Source organism: Jaculus jaculus, chromosome 7 (genome assembly GCF_020740685.1).
Source record: "Jaculus jaculus isolate mJacJac1 chromosome 7, mJacJac1.mat.Y.cur, whole genome shotgun sequence".
Classification (NCBI taxonomy): Eukaryota; Metazoa; Chordata; class Mammalia; order Rodentia; family Dipodidae; genus Jaculus; species Jaculus jaculus.
In genome coordinates, this window is record NC_059108.1 from 54,735,626 (window position 1) to 54,757,568 (window position 21,943).

Sequence of the window (21,943 nt, forward strand, 5' to 3'; positions counted from 1 at the left end):
ACAAAGCAGTCCAGTAGTAACAGCAATATTAACTTGCCCAGAGACAGCTTCAGTTTAGGGTTCTACTGTATATGGATGAAGATGATAATTCTAGCTATGGTGGTCACCTACCCAGAGATGAAACTGAAGTGTCTCAATCTCCTTCATTTTAACTTGGACCTCACTTGAGCTGTAACATTTTAAAAATATTTCATTTATTTATTTGATGTATAGACATAGGGGGGAGGGAGGGAGGGAGTGAGAGGGAGAGAGAGAGAGAGGGAGGGAGAGATGGAGGCAAGGAAGGAGAGAGAGAGGGAGAGGAAGAGGAGGAGGAGAGGAGAGGAGAGAAGAGAAAGAGAAAGGGCACACCATTGCAAAACAAAACAAAACAAAACCCCAAAATAAATAAATAAACTCTAAACATATGTATCATCTTGAGCATCTGGCTTTTGCAGGTACTTGGGAATCAAACCCAGGTCCTTAGGCTTTGCAGGCAAATGCCTTAACCATAAGGCCATCTTTCCATCCCCAAAGCTCTTTATTTTACTATTATTATTATTTTTTTTTTTAGGCAGGGTCTCACTTCTAGCCTAGGTTGATATCCGGAATCCACTTTGCAGTCTCAGGCTGACCTTTGTCTCAAGGGAATCTTCTTACCTCTGCCTCCTGTATGCTGGGCTAAAGGTGTGCACCCCACCCCCATCTCTGGTAGACGTGTAGTATTTTTAAAAGTAGAATTTGAGTCTTCACAGACACTCTGATCACTTTCTCTCAGATTTTAGGGGGCAGTCCAGGAAATTAATGTTGAGAAGTTGTAGAGAGAAATATCCTAGAAGGTGGGAACTAACTAGAATGTTGTAGTCCTGGAAGAATTTACTTGGCAAATTTTCTTGGAATGACTGTGGGTTTCCTGTTATTTGTTATTATGCATGGAGTAAGGAAATATGCTGACTCATATCTAATTTCTAAATTCTTCATTTGGGGTAGTGAATCATAAAGGGTAAATAAGTCTATTTCAGATTATTTCTCAATCAATATGATAATGGACTTTCTTTCCAGCCAAAAAGTTTACTTGATGTCTTTATATAGAGACTATATATACCTATATCTATATCTATATCTATATCTATATCTATATCTATCTATATCTATATCTATATCTATATCTATATATCTATCTTAGAGAATTTGGATCCAGTTCTACTTTCTTTCCTTTATTACAGTTATAGCTTGCTTACCTAATATATTATTATCCCCCTCTAGTAAGAGTAAATTAGTAGCATACCAATTAATTCCCAAAAGTTATTTGATGCATTAATAAGCTGTCTATAATATTATTATTCTTATGTACATAAGTAATCTCTATTCATACTAATTACTACATGTGTAGCAGTTTGATGACTATGAGTTATTCTGTTTTATTAGTAAGCCTTGTGCAAGTGACAATTTTATAAAGACAAAAACTTGAGTCATCTGGCAGGAGAACTTTAAGAAAGGCCTGAATCAACATGTGACCCAACATATGCAATACTTGTTATTTCTTCCAAATTTGGATATGTTTACTTTTTTTTTTTTTTTTTTTTTAGCTCTGAAGGTCAGCTAGGGTACATGTTTCTGGCACTTGTTTTATTTGACTTTGTTTGTTCTTGGCACATCAATAAAACAAAACCTGGCATATGTTGAGTCCTAAACTCTAAGTCATTGTGTGAGCTACCTTATGTAGTCTTCATCTTGCCTTCAGAGGGTAGATTTCAGCATCATCTGCCACCTGCAGACAAGCACTGAGGGATAGAGAAGCTCACCTTCTCATCCAGGGTCACCCAGCTGGCAATGCCAAGTGTGATTTGCACCCAGGCATTTTCATGTCACAGCCTGAGGTGAACCTCATCAAATTAAGTCCTCCTTTTTCTTTAAAACAAAACAAAACAAAACAAAACAAAAAAACCCTCACATGACTAGGAATGTGAGTGTTTCTCTCTCAGGAGAAACTGGACCACCTGAAACTTCCTCGAAATAAACACAAATTGGAGAAAGAAAATATACAATTCCTTTCATCTTATTTTGCAAACATGGCAAGTGAGGACCTCCAAAGATGAGTTATTTACCCACAGTCACACTGTGGCCAGGGGCAGAGGCAAGACTAAGGTGTATTTTTAGTTCAGAGCACTTTCATTATTTCAAGCTGTCTCATTTGGCTCAGCTATTTCAAGAAAAAAAATGGTGAGCATCTTAAAAGAAAAGAGAGAAAATTTTATTTATGCAGCTTGCATAAGAACAGCAAATTTATTATAATAACATTAAAATTGTACTTGTTTACCTATAGGGTTAGTGACTATAAAATAATATTCTAACCCATTCTAACATAGATAGCTTTTTAAAATTAACTGTTTTTTAATTGATAATTTTGTATATATCTAAAATATGTAACACAATGTTTTGATATAGGCACACATTGTGGAATGGCCAATTCAAACTAATTAACACACACATGACCTCACATATATCTCTTCAAAGCTACTCATCAATTTTCAAATATATGTTATCACTAACTATAGTACTGAATTGTTGAATAAAGCTCCTAAAATTATTACTCATTTTTACCAAGAATGCATAGCTCCTAAGGTGATTTAATGTTAGGATTAAATAAACTTTTTGAAGATAAACACATAGCATTATTGGGATTCTCTGTGGTCTATTAACTCACTTTTAAAGAAGCATTACTTCTAGATTTTACATATATTTAACAATCAAATGAGAAAATATTTAAATGAGCTGGAAATTTTTGTAGGTATTTCATTCTCTGGTATTTCAGAGGACAGAAATTGAGATAATTATTAGAAGTTCCCTTAGGCTGATTTAAGTATACTACATCACATTTGGGATGGTTTTGGGTCTGACCTTTGTTCTAGATCATCTTTCTGCTGTTGTGCAGAGCAATGTTGTTTTCCATCTAGACCAAATTTTCTTTCTTTCTGAGGTCATGATTATTACCTATTTCAGTTCTTAGACACTTGTGAAACTCATTTTGAGTTATTTAGTTTCATCATTGGAGTGTCTTTAATATGGGAGGTTTTACTGAAGAGATTTTGGCATTTCAGGTGCTGTTCACATCTGGAAGTTGCATTAACCAAAACTGATGGAGATGATGGCTGGCTCCCTGGGCTGTAGGAGTTGCCAGATGAATTCGAGGCAGGAGAATAGAATATTAGGAGCACATGTTCAGAAGCTCGGCAGCCTGCAGTTGCTACTGCAAGACCTCGAAGGAGCTTATAGCTGAGTGACAAGGTCTGAATGTGGGAAAGAGGCACGACATGCCTAATACAATTTGGCAGTCCCAGTGCTCCACAGGAGAATAGTATCACTTGGGGAATATAAAGGCAGACTCATCATCTTCATTCATTCTGGTTACCATGATGGCTTTTATGTTAGGTTCCTCCAGACTCCCAAATTAAATGCAAGCCAAATAAAACCCATCTGCTGGCCACGTGTAGCCTATGGGCCAGTGCGAGTCTGAGAAACACTCTGTGCCTCCCTTCTTCCATGCTTGTGCAAGTGGGCAAAATACTTCAAGCTTGAGTTTGCAGAGAAAAATATTACCCTTCACTGGAAGATTCATGTAGATTTGGGTTATGCAAGCACATGAAAACACACACATACACTTGAAGAAGGAAGAGGAAGAAAGTAATCTTTAATTTGGTGTTATGCAATCTTAACTAAAAAATGAAACAACATCTAAGCCTACTAAGAACAGAGCTGGCAAATCCAATTGTGCCATGTCATTAAGCTGATTTTGGCTCCTTTACTAAAGGATTAGCATTTTACAGATGACTGTCAGGAGAATAGAATGTATTCTTCTAAACCCGTGAAAACCTGTTTAAGCCTTGCTGGGTGGGTGTGGTGGTGCACTCCTTTAATCCCAACACTCCAGAGGCAGAGGCAGGAGGATTGCTGTGAGTTCAAGGCCACCCTGAGACTACATAGTAAATTCTGGGTCAGCCTAGACTAGAGTGAAACTCTACCTCAAGAAACCAAACCAAACCAAAGCAAAACAAAAAACTCTATGGAATATGGATAAATTTGTCATTTTTGTTATTTTTCAAATTATGTCTCATATATTTTGTTTCTACAATAAAACACTTGCTTTTATTAATCTGTCCAAAATTGAGATGTGTTGCAAATTAGTAGAGAATATATTTGCTAGAAGCATCTTAAAACAAAGCTTAACTAATTAATTCTTAATCTGTTATTCTAATTATTATAGTTTAAGATATTTCATACAATAGTTTGAGTTAGGGATGGAGTGATAGCTTAATGGTTAAAGTGCTTGCCAGTGAAGCCTAAGGACCCCGGTTTGACTCTCTAGAGCCCACTTAAGCCAGATGCACATGGTGATGCATATGTCTGTAGTTCATTTACTATAGCTGGAGGCCCTGGTGCTCCCATTTTTTTCTCTCTAGTTACATACATAAAAATAAAATATAGGGCTGGAGAGATGGCTTAGCGGTTAAGCGCTTGCCTGTGAAGCCTAAGGATCCCGGTTCGAGGTTCGGTTCCCCAGGTCCCACCTTAGCCAGATGCACAAGGGGGCGCACGTGTCTGGAGTTCATTTGCAGAGGCTGGAAGCCCTGGCGCGCCCATTCTCTCTCTCTCCCTCTATCTGTCTTTCTCTCTGTGTCTGTCGCTCTCAAATAAATAAAAAATGAACAAAAAATATTAATAAATAAATAAATAAATAAAATATAAAAAATTTTGGAGAAAAGAATAACTTGACTTAATTAAAACCTTTGTAGGATAGGGAAGAGGGTGGATTTAAGGGGAAAGGATAGCAGATATGACAGTAGTGGGACAGAGTACTAGCTGTAGAAAGATTTAGGTGAGGACAGAGGAGGGGGATGGAGAGAGGAGAGGTAAGAACTAAAGATACATGAACAACCATATGATAATCTTCTTTGTTAGCTAATTGAAAAAAGAGTGAGCAAAAGTACCCTGTGTGGATAGATAGTGCTATTCCTGGAAGCCATAGGTCATTATAGGAAAATCCCAGTGCCAGGGAAAGAAGAAAGAAGGAAAGGAAGCAAGAAAGCAATCAAGAAAAAGAGATGGGTGTGTGTGTGTGGGGGGAACAAAAGAACTATGGATGGAGAGGGAAAGGAAAAGAAAAAGAAAAGAAAGAGTAAGGAAGGAAGAAGAAAGAAATGAAAAAAATATATCAAAATGAAAACTAAAAAGAAGAATTTAAAACAGAGGAAAGTCTAGTTCTATTTTAAGTCTGACTCTTGTTTGGAATCAAGCAGGATTCCAGTTTATCAGAGTTCCTTCTTCCCACTCAAATCTTTACAGAGATCAATGGGGCTTCTCACTAAGGTCTTCTGACCTCTGTTCATCCTGTGCTCCTTCTCCTCTGACTATGACTTTACTCAGAGCCTGTACCAGTAGGGCATAGTATTTACACTGAGTGCAGGCACCAAAATTATATTCTTCTAATTCCTTAAGAGGCCAATGTAAGGTTTACACTTATAAATGAGTATCTAGTTGTGTTTATTTCTGAAGGAAAAGTCATTGAAAAAAACAAAAACATTTTTACATGCATCTTCTTTCTTTTCTTCTTCTTCTCCTTCTCCTTCTCCTTCTTCCCTTTCTCCTTCTCCTTCTTTCTCTTTTGCTTTTTGAGGTAGGGTCTCACTCAAGCTCAGGCTGACAGGCTGACCTGGATTCACTATGAGTCTCAGGCTGGCCTCAAACTCATGGTGATCCTCCTATCTCTGACTTCTGAGTGCTGGGATTAAAGGCTTTTTACATGCAATTTCTAAATTAGGTAAGTAGCCTTTTACAGTTATAATCCTGTAAAGGTAGCATCATGGGAGAACCATATTGAGCTGAAGAACTTACCAGTGATGGGTTTTTTGCAGGCTGCACACTTTTTGGCATAAAGATGGTTATAGCAGTCCAAGCAGAATGGAAGGTCATCTTTAGACATAAATGCCTCTTCACAAAGTTCTTTCCTGCAGCCACTACACAGAAAGCACTCCTTGTGCCATATTTGGTCACGAAATGTTACCCCGCCAGAAGTTATTATCTGCCAAAACATCACAAAAAAGGCGATGAATTCGGGTACCACTGCACTACATCCCTCATGGGGTTCCTCTTTAGTGCTTTGGACTACTCACTTGTGTCAGGCTGCCAACTTCCTTTAAAACGTCTATGATTGTTTTCCAAATCAATGTGAGGAACCAAATGTTATATAGAACCTCAAAATGTGAAAACTGTTCTAATATTTTTTTGCTACCAGAGATTTGAAAAGAGGCAGAGCCATTCTCAACTCACAACGATAGAAAAAGGAAGTAGGTATTTGATTTACCTCTCTTTTCATTGTGTGCTCCCATTTTGGTCTTTAAAGATATTGCCACTGGGAGCCAAGACAGTTCTATACCACCTTTTATTTCAGTATTTGACTTTCAAGGGTTCTGTAAAAAGCATCTGACATTTCTTGAAAGTTTTACACTATGCCCAAGAATGCCCCAAGTAGTAATTCTGGGTGCACTTAGTGAGTACCGTCAGTTCATCAGTTGCTGACAAAGACTCACATTTAGGTGGCCCTTTGTGGGTATTCCCAAAACCTTTTCATGGTAGAGACTAATATCTTTCCCCCTTTACAAATGAACAACTCCTGAGTGCTAGAGCAGTTGTGTTATAGAGGATAGGGAGAGACAGTCTTACACCCAGCAGCCTGAATCCATAACCACTCCACCACTTTGGAAACAACAATTCCAACATCATGTTTAGCACAAAAGGGTACTTTAAGCCACTGCATAACTTCTCAGATTTAGGACTTAAATAATAACACTGATTGTAAATTGAGCTGTAGATATGATAAGATTTGGACAGAGATGCTTATTAGTAATCTGTGTATAGTGCTGGGGGTTGAACCCACAGTCTTGTGCATGCTAGGCCAATTACATCCATGCCCTATAACGTATGCTTTTCTAAACAAGTTTATTCTTTTGGCTCTGCCTTTTTAAATAACTTTATTCAGGATCCACTTGGTAAATACATAGCTCTTTTACAATCATCTTGTCCTACATATCCATGGCTTTGAACTGTTGAGGGACCAGCATGCCCATGTCTTAGAAAGACTGAGTGAATGTGATATCTGAGACAGTCCCTGTATAATCTTTGCATCAAAATTATAAGAGATTGAAAATGTAAGCCCATTTTAAGCCAGCTTTTGTTGGCAAACCAAAAAATATTTATGTATCATATAGGCTTTTAAAAAATATCCTAAGTATATATTTAATTTTGTCATATATATTAGAAATTACAAATATTTGATATGAGTTCCTTCTTCTGCAGGGAAAATACATGAATTTGTCTAAATAAGTAAATGGGAAGCAAGGTGGTATGTGTAAAGGAAAGAAATTTACAACACCCCCTACTGACTTCAGACATCTTAAGCAGCTGCCATTGTCACAGCACAAACCACTTGATTTGTTTGGTCAAATGATTGGGCAATGCTTAGAGGATCTGAAGCTTAAAAAATGGATTCACAGAAAACAACAGATATATATCTGTCTTTTTAATTAGGGCGAAGAACTTCTGGACTCATGGGAAAGAGGTTGTTTGTAATACTACCCTTTGAAGTGGTAAGCAGGCACCGGTGAAATCTAGTATCTGAATTTAGTTTTTGTTCTGACTGATGTCATGATTTAGGATAAGTTTCCTCTCTGGCTGAGTGCAGACAGTGATGGCATTGAATTCAAGGACTACAGAAAACATGTAATTCTCTTTCACCCTAAAGAATTTGAGTTCAAAGAACTTAGAGCATGGGACAGTGCTTTCCAGTAAAAAATTCTAATGTAACAAAATAAAATTGGCGGAAAAACTTTAAGGGTCTTGTTTAAAAAAATATTTTGTCTTTGACTTGGCTTGGAAGATTTTTTGTTTGTTTGTTTTTTTCGAGGTAGGGTCTCACTCTAGCCCAGGCTAACCTGGAATTCACTATGGAGTCTCAGGGTGGCCTTGAACTCATGGCAATCCTCCTACCTCTGCCTCCCAAGTGCTGGGATTAAAGGCATGTGCCACCATGCCAGTGGAAGATTTTTTTTTAGCTTTGATCAAAATCATTTATATTCAAACCGGGTGTTAGCCTGGGCTACCCTACCTTGAAAAAACAACAACAAAAAAATCATTTATATTCAGCTTTCCTTAAGAAGCTGCGGTTAAAAAAAAGTCAAGTAGAATATCATATGAGCATGTTATGACCTATTTACTATTCAATATGAATGTTTCATCAGGCACTGATGATTTCAAATATCCTAAATATAGTCACAGTTTTTTATTACCTAGAAAAGTCTGACCTTTTGTCCCTGTCATCTTGACTCTGAAAAAGTTGGTAAAAAGATTTTATTTTGTTTAATTTATTTTAAGACAATTTCCACAAGTTTCATTTATATTTTAGCCTAAGCCTTTAGGAAATGAAGTTTAAAATTGTCTACTTAGCAGCCCCTAAAAAATAGTAAGATAAACCTACTCATTTCATATCCAGCATCTGCTTTTAAATGCACACCATTGACTCTGGTAATTCAATAAAGTTTTATATGTGATAGGGTTATCAAGTCTGATTGCTGCTTGTAACTGTTTTTGAAGTCAGCATTTCTGGTAACACACTAGAGATCTTTGACTATTAGTTGATTTCATGTCTTAACTATTCATTATAACTCTGCCTTTGGTATGGTATAAACTAAGTCAGGAAAGCATATTTGTTAATTTGTTTCAAATACAATATTAGTATTGCTCATACATGTAGAGAATTACTGTACATGGCTACATGTACATATGTGCTTGTGCATGGATCTGTAGAAAATAGTAATGACAACTCTAACAGCCCAAATGGAAATACACAAAGGTTTTCAGAGATCTGCCAAAGTATTTTATGGACTAAAAAGGCATAAGAGCCACTATGCTAATCCATTGTGAAGATTTGGCATTCTCCCCTCCCTCAATTCATATGTCATTTTAAACTTGTGATGCATCACAGGTCAAGACTTTCTTTGAGAATATCATTATATATAGACATTCTTCATCTAGATGATGGACATGAGACTCTTTTCACACAAAAACTTGGAAGATAAAACCATGAGGCCAAGTTTACTTCTGAAAAATGACTTTTTCTATTGGAAAATGTCCTTTGACTAGGAAAATAAGTGATAAGCCCTTTGCTTTATTCTGGAGCTGGGCCTTAAGGAGCTTGGAGCTTCGTCTTCTCTATGTCTACTGGTTTTCCCTCATGATTTTGCCACTCTCCTGAGCCCACCAATCTCATCCTTGAAAATACAAAGCTTCAAGTGCACAGGACATCTGAACTAGAAGATGGTGGGAGGGGTTCCCAGCGTGCGTTCTATTCCCATTAGTCATTCTGTGTGGGCAAATCCACAGTTCTCTGAAACAGTAAACACTAAATGGGTCAAAAATCATTTTCTAGGGCTGGAGAGATGGCTTAGTGGTGAAGCGCTTGCCTGTGAAGCCTACGGACCCTGGTTCAAGGCTCGATTCCCCAGGACCCACGTTAGCCAGATGCACAAGGGGGCGCAGGCGTCTGGAGTTCTTTTGCAGCTGCCCATTCTCTCTCTCTCTCCATCTCTCTCACTCTTTCCCTCTTTCTCTCCCCCTCTCAAATAAACAAAAGTAAACAAACAAAAAATATTTTAAAAAATCATTTTCTAGGAAACATTCTGAATTCACTTGAAGCTTAGCCCTCTCTCGAGTACAAGCCGCGAGTGGGTGGAACTGGGAGATTGAACCTTTGAGCTGTTGGGGATATACTTTCCATGATCTGGGTGGAATTTTATGGCTGATAAAATTAGGAAGTGATCAACACTGTGATCTTGAGGCTTGGGACACTTTGAAATTCAAAGCTAAGGTGAATGTGTTAGGTATATCATGACTGTGGACTTCATTCCAAATGTATGCTGCACCTATGAACAAATAGTCTGGAAGGTTCCACAAGGCTCACTCTCCTTGAATAGTTACCTTCTTACAAAAGTTGCAGTAGTGAGCAAACTCCTTCTCAAAACAAGGCACGCAATAATTACCACTTTCTTTGGAGATCAAAGGTTTTGTTCCTATTGGCTGTCGGCAATGCTCACAAACAAAGCAGGTTTCATGCCAGTAATTGCCCTTAAATTCCATTTTGCGAGAGCCTGAATGCCAAAAGGAAGAACTTGTTAGTACAAGTATAGATTCATTTTCCTAAATCAGATGTAGTTAAAAATATATAAATATAAAAATATATTTAAAAATATATTTTAAACAATGGTGATAACCTAATTGTGCTGTTAGACCAACAGTTTTTTTTTTTTTTATCAGTTTCAGAGATATTTGTCACGGAAAGAACATTAACAGAGTTCAGCTACAATGATAGTGAATCACTTGTGTAAAACTCTTGCAAGCTTTGCATAAGCTACAATTCAGAGATGTGGAAGTACTTTAAGTGGAGACTTTACACAGCTCATGGCTCAGATAAATTAGGTCATAATCATCATTAGAAAGATAGTTGAAATGCCTAGGGCACAACTCCTGAGATATATTGAGTGGTTATGGCCTGTGAAATTGTTTGAATCTATAATTAAAAATATATATTGAAGCTAGGCATGGTGGCGCATTCCTTTAATCCCAGCACTTGGGAGGCAGAGGTAGGATTGCTGAGAGGCCACCCTGAGACTTCATAGTGAATTCCAGGCTGACCTGGACTAGAGTGAGACACTATCTCATAAAACCAATTTTATATGTATGTGTATATATATATATATATATATATATATATATATATATTTGTGTGTGTGTGTGTGTGTGTGTGTGTGCGTGTGTGTGTGTGTGTGTATACACACATACACACACACACACACACACACACATACATATATATCAAGGGGGGAAAGCATTTCATATACTTATGCTGCTGTCCATAGGGACAGAAAATGACCAAAAAATCAGTGCTTGTCAAAGGCAGAATCTTTACATAGACCCTTTTCTTCCCCAAAGAACAGTAAGGACTGACCCTCAAAGCAGTTTGTATACAGCTATAAAATGATGGCTGTGTCCAGTCTTCTATGACAATGATTCTTTCTACCTTCATTGGTTATGCCAAGGGCAGTAGGGTTACACTACTGGTATAAACTTTATTCAGTAAATTTTGGCTCAAAATGTCTCTATAAATGGGGTTTTATGGAAATAGAGCATGGAACACTGTCATGAAATTACAGAACACTGTCACTTATGCATTCAGGAAGAACACATGAACCAAAGAGCATGAAATGGATCCAGTAAGAGCAAGAAGATGCTTTCTCTAAGCTCAGAGGTTTGTGAGCTGCTGGCACTTCGTAATGAGCTATCCAGCTCCCTTGCCATCTTACCAGGCATGATGGTCCTCTTGCAGTGGAAGCACCTGGAGGAGCACTCACTGGAGTAGCACTCCGTGCACAGCAGACGCTCATCCTTAGCAACGAAAGGCTTTTCCACCAAAGAGTGATGGCACTTGGTGCACTTGAAGCATCCTTCATGCCAGTGCCGGTTTTTGTAACAAAGATCCTGTAAGGCAGTAAATAAACTTATTTAAATGTGTTTGCTGCAAACCAACTCATTTCTTGTGGTAAAACTGATCACTCCTGGGACTCTAGTTTTAGTGGGTTGTGCGACTAGCTTGAGGGGAAGTTGTAATTGATACTGCTACTGCAGAGAAGAGACTGTCTGGCGTAATGAAGAGCCTTGGGCTCTTTGCATTTGGCCATTAAGGTAGCTGGCAAATAACCTGGCTCTGTTTTACTTCAGATTTTTCTACCACCCTTTTATAACTAACAAAAGAGGCTGTTGTTTTAGTGTGTGTTTGTGTTTATTTTTAGGTACACATCTATATGTGTGTGTGGGGATACATTTGTGTGTACATATTCATGTACAAGCCAGAGGACAACCTCAGGGTGTTAACCTCAGAAATACTGTCCACCATTTTTAATACAAGTTCTGTCATTGCTCTTTGGCTTGGAGCTCACCAATTATGCTGGGCTTGTTGGCCAGGAAGCCCCAGGGATCCTCCTGTATCACCCCCTTCTTTGCTGAGATTGCAGGTCCATGCCACAATGCTGGGCAGTTTTACATGGGTTCTGGGGACCCTACTTACATCCTTATGATTGCAAGAAAACACTTTAACCACTGCACTATCTCCTGTGTCCCAGAAAGGTTTTTCATAGTTTAATCTTTAATTTTTAGGTTGCAATATTCTATTACTTTTTGATACCTTAAATAATGCCGTCTAATTAAAACAAAGGCTGAAGAAGAAGCCAATAATGAACACTGAGGAAGAAGAAACAGCCTGGAGGAGGCTCACCGTGTGGCTGTCAGTGGTGAAGGATGATGAGGCATACTCTTCACTAGGAAAGCACAGGCTTGTAATGTTTACACCTCCAATTTTTTATGCATTTGTTTATGTGCTTGTTATTCCAAAAGTAGCACAATATTTTAGCCATGCAATGTTGAAATAGGTCAACTTCTTCGGAAAATTTTCTTATGCATGTGTGTGTGGTTCCACATGTGTGTGAGAGTACATATGTACACATGTGCATATGCAGGTGCATGGGAAGGTCAGAAGACAACCTCAGGTATCATTGCTCAGGAACGTCACCTCCCTCATTTATGATGGGTTCTCTCATGGCCTGGGAGCTCACAAATTAGGCTAGACTGCTGGTCCGTGAACACCAATAATCCACCTATAACTGCCTCCCCAGTGGTGGGCTTACAGGTGTGTGCCACCATGCCAGCTTTTTAATATGGACTCTGGGAATTGAGTTCAGCTTCTCATATTTTCAAGGTAACTTAATTTACTAACTTTTGACAACTAAGCTGTCTCCATAGCTCAATGTCTTTTACTTTTATCATTCTGAAAACTATACCACTCCCCTCACACACAGAAAGGTTACCCTACAGGATAATGTGGGGATTAAAGCACAACTTTCAAAGTATACAGTGGCCAGAGATAACTATGAGGGTCTTTGTATCCCGTAGCAAATAGTGTTCAAAGCCAACACTAAAAGAAAAGACGAACTCTGAAGTGTTGTCAGACCTACCTTAGAATCTGATTCAATTAGTGCTTTGCAGTGCTCACAGTAGTTAGAGAAGATGCGGTCGTAGCAGGAGACGCAGTAGAGGTTGCTGTCCTTGAGAACGTACTTCTTCCCAAGGAGCGATGCTGTGCACTGCTGACAGTCAAACCGAGTGCTCATACTCAGCTTGGTTCTGTGCTCAAGAAAACGATTCCCATGTATACAAGAAAACTTTTGTTACAAATGGAAAGTCCTCATTAAAATAAGAGTGAAGCACTTGAATGAAGTCTTTGGGGGTGGGGGTTCAAGGTAGGGTCTTGCTGTAGCTCACTCAGGCTGTCCTGGAATTCACTATGACATCTCAGGGTGACCTTGAACTCATGGCAATCTTCCTACCTCTTCCTCCTGAGTGCTGGGATTAAAGGCACGCACCACCACGCCCAGCTTTTGAATGAATTCTTAAGCAAACCCCCACAAACTTGGGAAATTGGTGCATCATAATGACACTTAAGAGTGATTTAGGAAAGGGCACTCTTCTATGTTGGCAGTTCTTGAAGGATTTTTTGGTTTGTTTCATTTAAAAAATGAAGAAAAAAAGCAGGCAGATTGTATCCCTCAAACACCACTATGGAATTTTGTTTTTATTTTACTTATTTGACAGAGAAAGAAGAAGAGAGAGAGAGAATGGATGTGCCAGGGCCTCTAGCCACTGCAAAAGAACTCTAGACATGAATGGCCCCTTGTGCATCTGGCTAATGTGGGTCCTGAGGAATTGAACCTGGGTCCTTTGGATTGCAGGCAAATGCCTTAACCACTAAGCCATTCCTCCAGCTCTGGAATTTTGTTTTTAAACCTTCTTAAAACCATACCACAACCCTCACACACAGAAAGAAACACTACTTTACAGGATACTTCAGGGATTAAAGCACATATTTCAAAGTGCACAGTGGCCAGAGATAGCTATGAGGGTCTTTATATACAGTAGCAAATAGTGTTAAAAAGCCAACACTAGCCAGGCGTGGTGGCACATGCCTTTAATCCTAGTGCTTGGGAAGCAGAGGTATGAGGTTTGCTGTGAGTTCGAGGCCACCCTGAGACTACATAGTGAATTCCAGGTCAGCCTGGACTACAGTGAAACCCCACCTTGAAAAACCAAAAGAAAAAACAGCCAACACTGAAAGAGGAAGTCTGAAGTGCGCTCCTTGAGCACTTACTTCTTCCCAAGGAGTGGCTGTGCAGTACAAGAACGTGGTGTGTGCTGAAATGTGTGGCTCATCATTTAAATATGTAAATATGACCTGTTGATAGGGCTTTAATAACCATTGTCACTTACTGCGTTGGATGGTTCTGGAAGTGGAATATGATATAATTAGCAGCAGTTAATTTTTACTCAAACTTGAATAATCATTTGCTTTGCTGTTCTACCCATTATTTTAATCCTAATTATTAAGTTCCTAACATGGGTCCTGTACAGTAACCCTAAGGTATTCCTGTCATTCTGTCCATTGGGCCAGCCTCTTCAGCTGTGGCTTCAGACACTGTCAGTATGCTGATGACTTCAAATACCACTTCCTGCTAGGTTTGGTGTCCTAAACATCTTCATCAAGCTGTCCTACATCAAGCTGGCAAAACAATCTTCATTAGGTAGGATTCAATCTGAGTGTGCGGTTTGTTTATGGCTTCTACTGGGCAGTGGTGCCATGCAGAACTGCTGGTGAGACCACCAGCAGCTGCGGGGCTAAAGAAGCATAGGAGTGGCATGAGCACAGGCGGCATCTTACAGAATGAAAAACTGGTAAGAAGCATAAACCTAGGACCAGGATAAGAACTGGATTAGTTTTTAAATTTTGAAAATCCAGTAAGGTTTTTAACTAGGTATCAAATATGACATTTTATTATCTAATAAATAAGTATTGATTTTCTTCGCTTTTTAAAAGGTATTTTAAAATATTTTATTTATTTGATAGAGAAAGAAAGAGAGAAAGAACAGGCATGCCAGGGTCTCTAGCCATTGCAAACAAACTCCAGACATATGTGCCACCTTGTGCATCTGGGTTTATGTGGGTACTGGGTAATTGAACCCTGGTTCTGGTGGTTTTGCCAGCAAATGTCTTAGCCACTAAGCCATCACTCCAGCCCTTGGATTCGTTGGAAAAAAGGGTCTGTAAGGATTTAGTAAATGTATTCTTATTCTCCAATTCAGAGTTTCTTTTTAATTTTAACAAAATCATACCAGTTAATTATAATACTTTAAAATCATTTTGATGCTATTTTGTTATTTTATACATTTAAATTATTATTCTTGCACCTTTTATTTTCTTACTCCAGTGATTGTGATGGTTAAGTGTAATGGTTAATTTAACAGGATTTAGTCACCATAGAAACAAACTTCTAGGCATGCCTTTGAGGGATTTTCTAGATTAGACTGATACAAGAAAACCTGTCTGAACTGTGGGCAGCACCATTCCATGTGATGGAGTCCTGGGTGGCATAGTGAATTCTAGGTCAGCCTGAGCTAGAGTAAGACCCTACCTGGAAAAATAAAAAATAAAAAAATTTCACAAAAAAAGGAAAGAGAGCTTAGAGCCAGCATTCCTCCCTCTCCTTTCTGACTGTGGATGGAACGTGAACCCAATGCTTCATGCCCTGCTACCAGGCCTTTCCTGCCTGGTGAACTGACTGTATCACTCTGTAAGCCAAAATAAACTATTCCTCCTTAAGTCGCTTTCCTCAGGTATTTTGTTGCAGCAATGAGAAAGGTTTATACAGTGATGAAATCCACAATGGAGCTCGTTGGAGAGTATATATTGTTATTAATTCTGTATATACCAGTTTTTCTATAGTTTTCTTCGATATTAAGTACCGGAAAGGATCGTGATTTGGACATGAGGGTCTTTTCCCAGGAAAATTCAGACTAAAATGTTCCCAATGGAACATGGCCAAAATTATTTGCAAAGAAAATTAAATTGCCCATTTGATTAATTCTACAGAAATGTCCCTTCCTAGTGAATACAAACATATTTGAAAGGTTACTAAGGGCTTAAAAACAGGAAGGAACTAGATCTTATTTCCTTGAAAAGTTTTCAAAGCTTTTTTATTTTAATTACAATGATCAAATGTTTACCTCAGTAGTAAATATGGTACCTTTGTTTGATGTTCATCACTTAATGTGAATTCCATTAAAAAAATTTAAATTAAAAAAAACATTTGGGGGGGCGTTGAGGTAGGGTCTCACTCTAGCCCAGGCTGATCTGGATTTCACTATGAAGTCTTAGGATGGCCTTGAACTCACTGTGATCCTCCTACATCTGTTTCCTGAGTGCTGGGATTAAAGGCATAAGCCACCACGCCTGGCTACTTTATTTTTAAGATTTATTTTTAACCGTTTATTAGAGACAGAAGTAGAGTGAGAATGGGCATTCCAGGGCCTCCAGCTATTGCAAACAAACTCCAGATGTGCATGCCACTATGTGCGTTTGGCTTACATTGGACCTGGAGAATTGAACCTGGGTCTTTCAGCTTTGCAGTCAAGCACCTTAACTGCTAATCCATCTCTCCAGCCTGGGAATTCCATTTTAACCATTAATACATAGTTTTAGATGTACACTATTCCACCATGAAGCCTGGGCTTTCAGGGCTTGGGAATGTTCAGGCTATGTTCATTTCATACAGTTTTCAGTATGTTACAAAATGAAGGAATGTCAACAGGATTTAAAAATTGGTAGTATGTCAACAGTTTATTTAAAACACTTTAACACAGCATCATAATGCCAAATCTCACTTGGCTTTTAGGTCCAGAAGTCTAAGTAGAAGAGTAGATGGTTCTTCCCTCATTTCCTCCCTAACTACATGATAGATTTTTCTCCATAGAAAGCTCTTAACAACACAGAGCATACATACTTCCTCATCTTTAAAAGAATGGCATCACCTCTTATTCCATTCTCTCTGCAAGAACAACATTACAGAATAAGGTAGGTGGAAAACAGTATTGGCTCACTATATTAACATCTTTTGCATATATAGGAGTATAAAGTAAGCCTGGTTATTTACTGAATATAATTCAGGGATATCCTGTCCTCAAGAAGTTCAAATTCTTTGAGCTTACTTATTCTCTACCTTAATAATCATGAATATAGTTTGAGGTAAGAGCGCAAACTGAATAAATATCATCTTTTTCTTGGTAAAGCATACTCTAAAGTAAGGTTTTTTTTTTTTTTTAAGGCTGGCTTTATCACCATACCTGATTTTTATTTATTTATTTATTTATTTATTTATTTATTTATTTATTTATTTATTTATTTATTTGAGAGTGACAGACACAGAGAGAAAGACAGATAGAGGGAGAGAGAGAGAATGAGCGCGCCAGGGCTTCCAACCTCTGCAAACGAACTCCAGACGCGTGCGCCCCCTTGTGCATCTGGCTAACTTACATATGGTATTTAATTATGGATGTATAACTATTGTTCAAAAAGATTCTTAAAATAAAGATCTCCAACATTATAAATGAGATGCATTTTATTAGAACCATAGGTAATTCTTAGGAAACCAATAGAAAGGAGAATATCGAATGACTTTTCTAGGAAGGTTTTAAGGAACTCAGCCTTTGAACATCCATTAGGAAGGAAAAAAAGGAGAAAGGAAGGAGGGGGAAAAAGGGTAGAGAAAGAAGCAATCACTTCCATTTTATCAAAGAAAAAAAAAAATGAAAACATGACTCAGGATATCCTCAGAAATTGAGATCAAATTCTTCCCAGGATCAATTTAAGTATCACAAAGTTCTTGAAACTTTAAAACATTTTGTGGTGATTTGAAGAAAGGATGGAGAAGAGAGATAAGGGTAAGAATCTTTTCCAACTAAAAATCATCTTTTTACCACCTTATTCTTTTCTAAGCACAGTTTTGTACTTTGTTTTCTATTTTGTCCATGGTATTAATATTTTAAAATATGCATTAAAGAACTTTGTTCACAAAGTTTATTTGTAATCACTAACAGATAAAGCTCTAGGAAAGAGAGAACTTTGTAATTTCTGTCTCAGGAATCCTGATCCAGCTTTTAACTTGTCAAAGACAGTGAATTTTGTTTTTGAAAATTTAGAATCCTTAAGCAAAATTGATTTATAGTGATGAATCTTAAGAACTATTACTGTTAATAATGTGCATTTGTTGGGTAGCATCCAGCATATTTTTATTTTCCTGAGGCAGGGTTTCACTGTAGCCCAGGCTGACCTGGAACTCACTGTGTCGTCTCAGGCTGGCCTAGAACTCACAGTGATCCTCTGGCTCAGCCTCCAGAGTGCTGGGATTAAAAGTGAGTAACAGCCAGACGTGGCGGTGCACACCTTTAATCCCAGAACTTGGGAGACAGAGGTAGGAAGATCACCGAGAGTTCGAGGCCACCCTGAGACTACATAGTGAATTCCAGGTCAGCCTGGGCTAGAGTGAAACCCTACCTTGAAAAACAAAACAAAACAAAACAAACAAACAAAAAAAAGTGAGTACCACCATGCTCAGGTAAGCATTCAGCTTTTGGGTATGCAGTTCTACTAATTTTCTTGGGATATATACTTTAAACATATTTGTCAGACTTTTTTTAAAAAACATTCTACAGTTGATTCAAAATTTAAGTCCATAATTTTTATCATTGTACACTGCAGCTTTAGAAGATTGATTTAGAGGTAAAATAATAAATCACATAAATGAAGAAAAATAATAGTTTAGAAATGGTCTGGTTTTATTGTTCCAGTTCTTCCTTTAGGTTTTATGTTTGTACCAAAAAGGAATGTGAATTTATTGGTAATAGCTTCCATAGCTGAGGATGCTATTTCTTGGGCGTTATTTCTCAAAGAATGGCTTTGTGTTATTACAAAATTGTATATCAAGTCAAGTTGATGAGGAAGCTAATGCTATGTACAATATATCCACTTCCATTTTTACTATGCTGATCAGAATGAATAGATTCATAGCAGATATACTGAAAAAAAACAGGCCAAGCAGGAGAGAGGTAAAAACTATATGCTTATACTGGTATCTTTACTATGTTCTTCTTGCAAGGCATCACATACAATTCTTGCCACTGCAAACAAACTTCAGATGCATGCAGTACTTTGTGCATCTGGCTTTATCTGGGTACTGGGGAATTGAACCCAGGCAGTAAGACATTGTAAGCAAGTTCTTTAACTGATAAGACATCTCTCCAGCCCCATATACCATTGTTCATTCATGTGCTCAAGCTACATGTAAAGTAAGTGTTACTTAAAATGTAAATTTCTAGAAGCTATAAAGGACAGACAAACACAATAGATTCAAATCTCACCTACAGAGAACATATAACATAAGAAAAAGAGTAATGGTATTTTACAAATAATGAAAGCAAAGCTAGGAAGTAACAGGGAGAGTTGAAAGGTTATGATTATTTAGAGCAGTGGATCTAAACACAATATTAAAAATGTCTACAATACATCAGCATCTCAAATAAGAATTTCTAGGGGTGGAGACTGAAGACAGATATATTTTGCAAATACTAAACAATTGTCTTGCCTAGTGAGGGTCAAAAACAATCAACTCCAGAAAGGAGAAAGGAAAAGTACTTTTGGCATGCAAAATATAACTAGAGTCAGCAGCTGGGCCATTTGTGTCCCTCCGTGAACTATACTCTTAGCCATCTCAGAGTAAGTGTCATTGGATAATATGCTGTAACCTGACCAGTAGAAAAACCTCTAGAGAATAAGAATGTTTAAATCTGAGCTTCACAGAAATCAGTGAGGGGAAAATTGGAATTGCAGTCTGCAGAGAAATTTAAACACAGGTTTCAAGTGGCTCATGGGACTTCAGTAGAATTTTCACTGGGTAGGGCCAAGACTCCTGCAGTGTTGCACAGAGGTATTACTAGCATTGGAGACCTGAACTTCCTGAAGGATGCCCAGAGGCATGACAGGCATCAGGGAGCCCTGGAAAAAGCTGAATCCTGTAAACATGCCATGTTGTATTCATACTCTATACTTCCATTTAGCCCCTTCCGCTTCACCTTTAATGTTCATCTAGTTAATATTCAAGGTGAATTAGCAGGTCAGTTGTGCCCCAGTCTGTGCTGTTCATGGTCTCTCATCTTTCGATCTCTATTTCATTTTGCATATATAGGTTTTCCTAAAGCACATAGGCTGGTCTGGCTTACAGGGTCTCTATGTCTCAGTGTCTGGAAGGAATGGGACTGTTTTAGGGTATCTGATGCATTTTTTAATTTTACTTTGTTTTATTTTACTTTGTTTTTTTCTACTTTTAGCCCAAACTGCCCTATCCCCCCTCATTTTGTCCCAACCATTCCCCCTTCTAGTTATGTGTCACTCCTCTACTTTTTCTCGACCTAAAGTACTACTAGTCTTACTAATTACCTAGTACAGGCCTTGCTACTTTCATTCCTTTCAGTGTTCAGTTCGTAGTTCAGTTCATGCTGAACTATCAGTGCTTTCTTGGTTTTTGTGTTCTACAATTAAATTTTTTTTTTTTTATTTACTAGAGACAGAGAGAGAGAGAGAATGGGTGTGTGCCAGGGCTTCCAGCCACTGCAAATGAACTCCAGATGCATGTGCCCACTTGTGCATCTGGCTAACATGGGTCCTGGGGAACTGAGCCTTGAACTGGGGCCCTTAGGCTTCACAGGCAAGCACTTAACCACTAAGCCATCTATTCAGCCCATATTCTACAATTTTTGACAATTAAAAGGTAATTGTATTTTCTAAATTAGAAAAAAATTAATTCATTTGAGAGAGAGAGGGGCAGATAGAGAAAGAAATAGATAGATGGATATAGAGAGAGAATGGGTTGCTAGGGCCTCCAGCCACTGAAAACAAACTCCAGATGCATGCAGTGAGAGGATCATATTTGCTCCAGTTTATAGCTAGGCCTAAATTTCAGTTTCCCAGACAGGCAGACAAGACTTCTGGGGAAAACCATAAACAAAGGGCTGTTAATCAACAGTGACCCTGACATGTGGCTGGGGGAAATAGCCACCAGGGGCCTGAGTCAGTTCCTACAAAATACCTCTGGACTATGACCGAAAGAAGGACTTGCCCAAGACAGCGGGCTCCAGGGTTGAGTCAGTTCCTACAAAGTCTCTAAAACATGTCTAAACAAGTCCAAGGATGGTAAAATCTGGGCTGTGGCCAATCAAAGATGTACAAATGTAACTGCTGCTTGCTTAGCCAATCACATTAGAAGATGATCAAGCCCTCCTAAAATTCCTCCAGCTGTGCTTAAAAGGGGCCTGTGTGCTTCTCTCAGAATCATCATTTTGTATGAAAGGTTGACCCCCGCATGCAGGCAGAATAAATGCTCTTTGTTTTTACATACTATTTGAGTCCAGGATCTTTCTTCAGTGAGTCTCAGACCCTTACATTTGGGGGCTCCTCTCGGGATGACTGGAGACCCCCAGACTCAAAAGTGGAGCTTTTCTAGGGGAGCAAAAAAACCACCCTCCCTGATCAGGAGGGCCAACAGTATATGGCTCACATCCCTTTTGCCACTAGTGACCTATATAACTGGAAAATGTGAGCTCCCAAGTTCTGAGAAAACCTGCTAGACCTATCAGACTCTAATGATTACCCACCAACTCATGTGAGACAATTGCCAACAGCTTGTGCATGTGCTCTTCACAACTTAGGAAAGAGAATTAGTGCTAGGTGCAGCCTGAAAGTTGGTTTCAGGGCCAAACGGCCAGCCCACGCTGGTCGAGGCCAACATTGATGCGGCTTTTCCCTTGATTCACCTGAACTTGGACCCTGACGACTCTGAAGGTAAAGAGAGGCTGACTATCTACCACCAGAAGCTAATGGGTGGTCTCCAGAAGGCCTACAAATTTGTCTAAGGTAGGCCAGGTC

At 38.6% G+C, this 21,943-nt stretch overlaps 1 protein-coding gene across 1 annotated transcript in view; it reads right to left on the reverse strand.

Annotated features, from left to right (window-relative positions):
* Positions 1-21,943, reverse strand: part of Fhl5 (four and a half LIM domains 5) — a 68,646-nt gene that overhangs the window by 1,461 nt on the left and 45,242 nt on the right. Inside the window, exons 2-5 of the mRNA XM_004663647.2 lie at positions 13,095-13,263; positions 11,391-11,565; positions 10,009-10,178; positions 5,872-6,058 (exon numbers count right to left, since the gene is read on the reverse strand). Coding sequence (XP_004663704.1) covers positions 5,872-6,058; positions 10,009-10,178; positions 11,391-11,565; positions 13,095-13,250 — 688 coding nt within the window. The 5' untranslated portion in view covers positions 13,251-13,263. The remainder of the gene's footprint in view (positions 1-5,871; positions 6,059-10,008; positions 10,179-11,390; positions 11,566-13,094; positions 13,264-21,943) is intronic.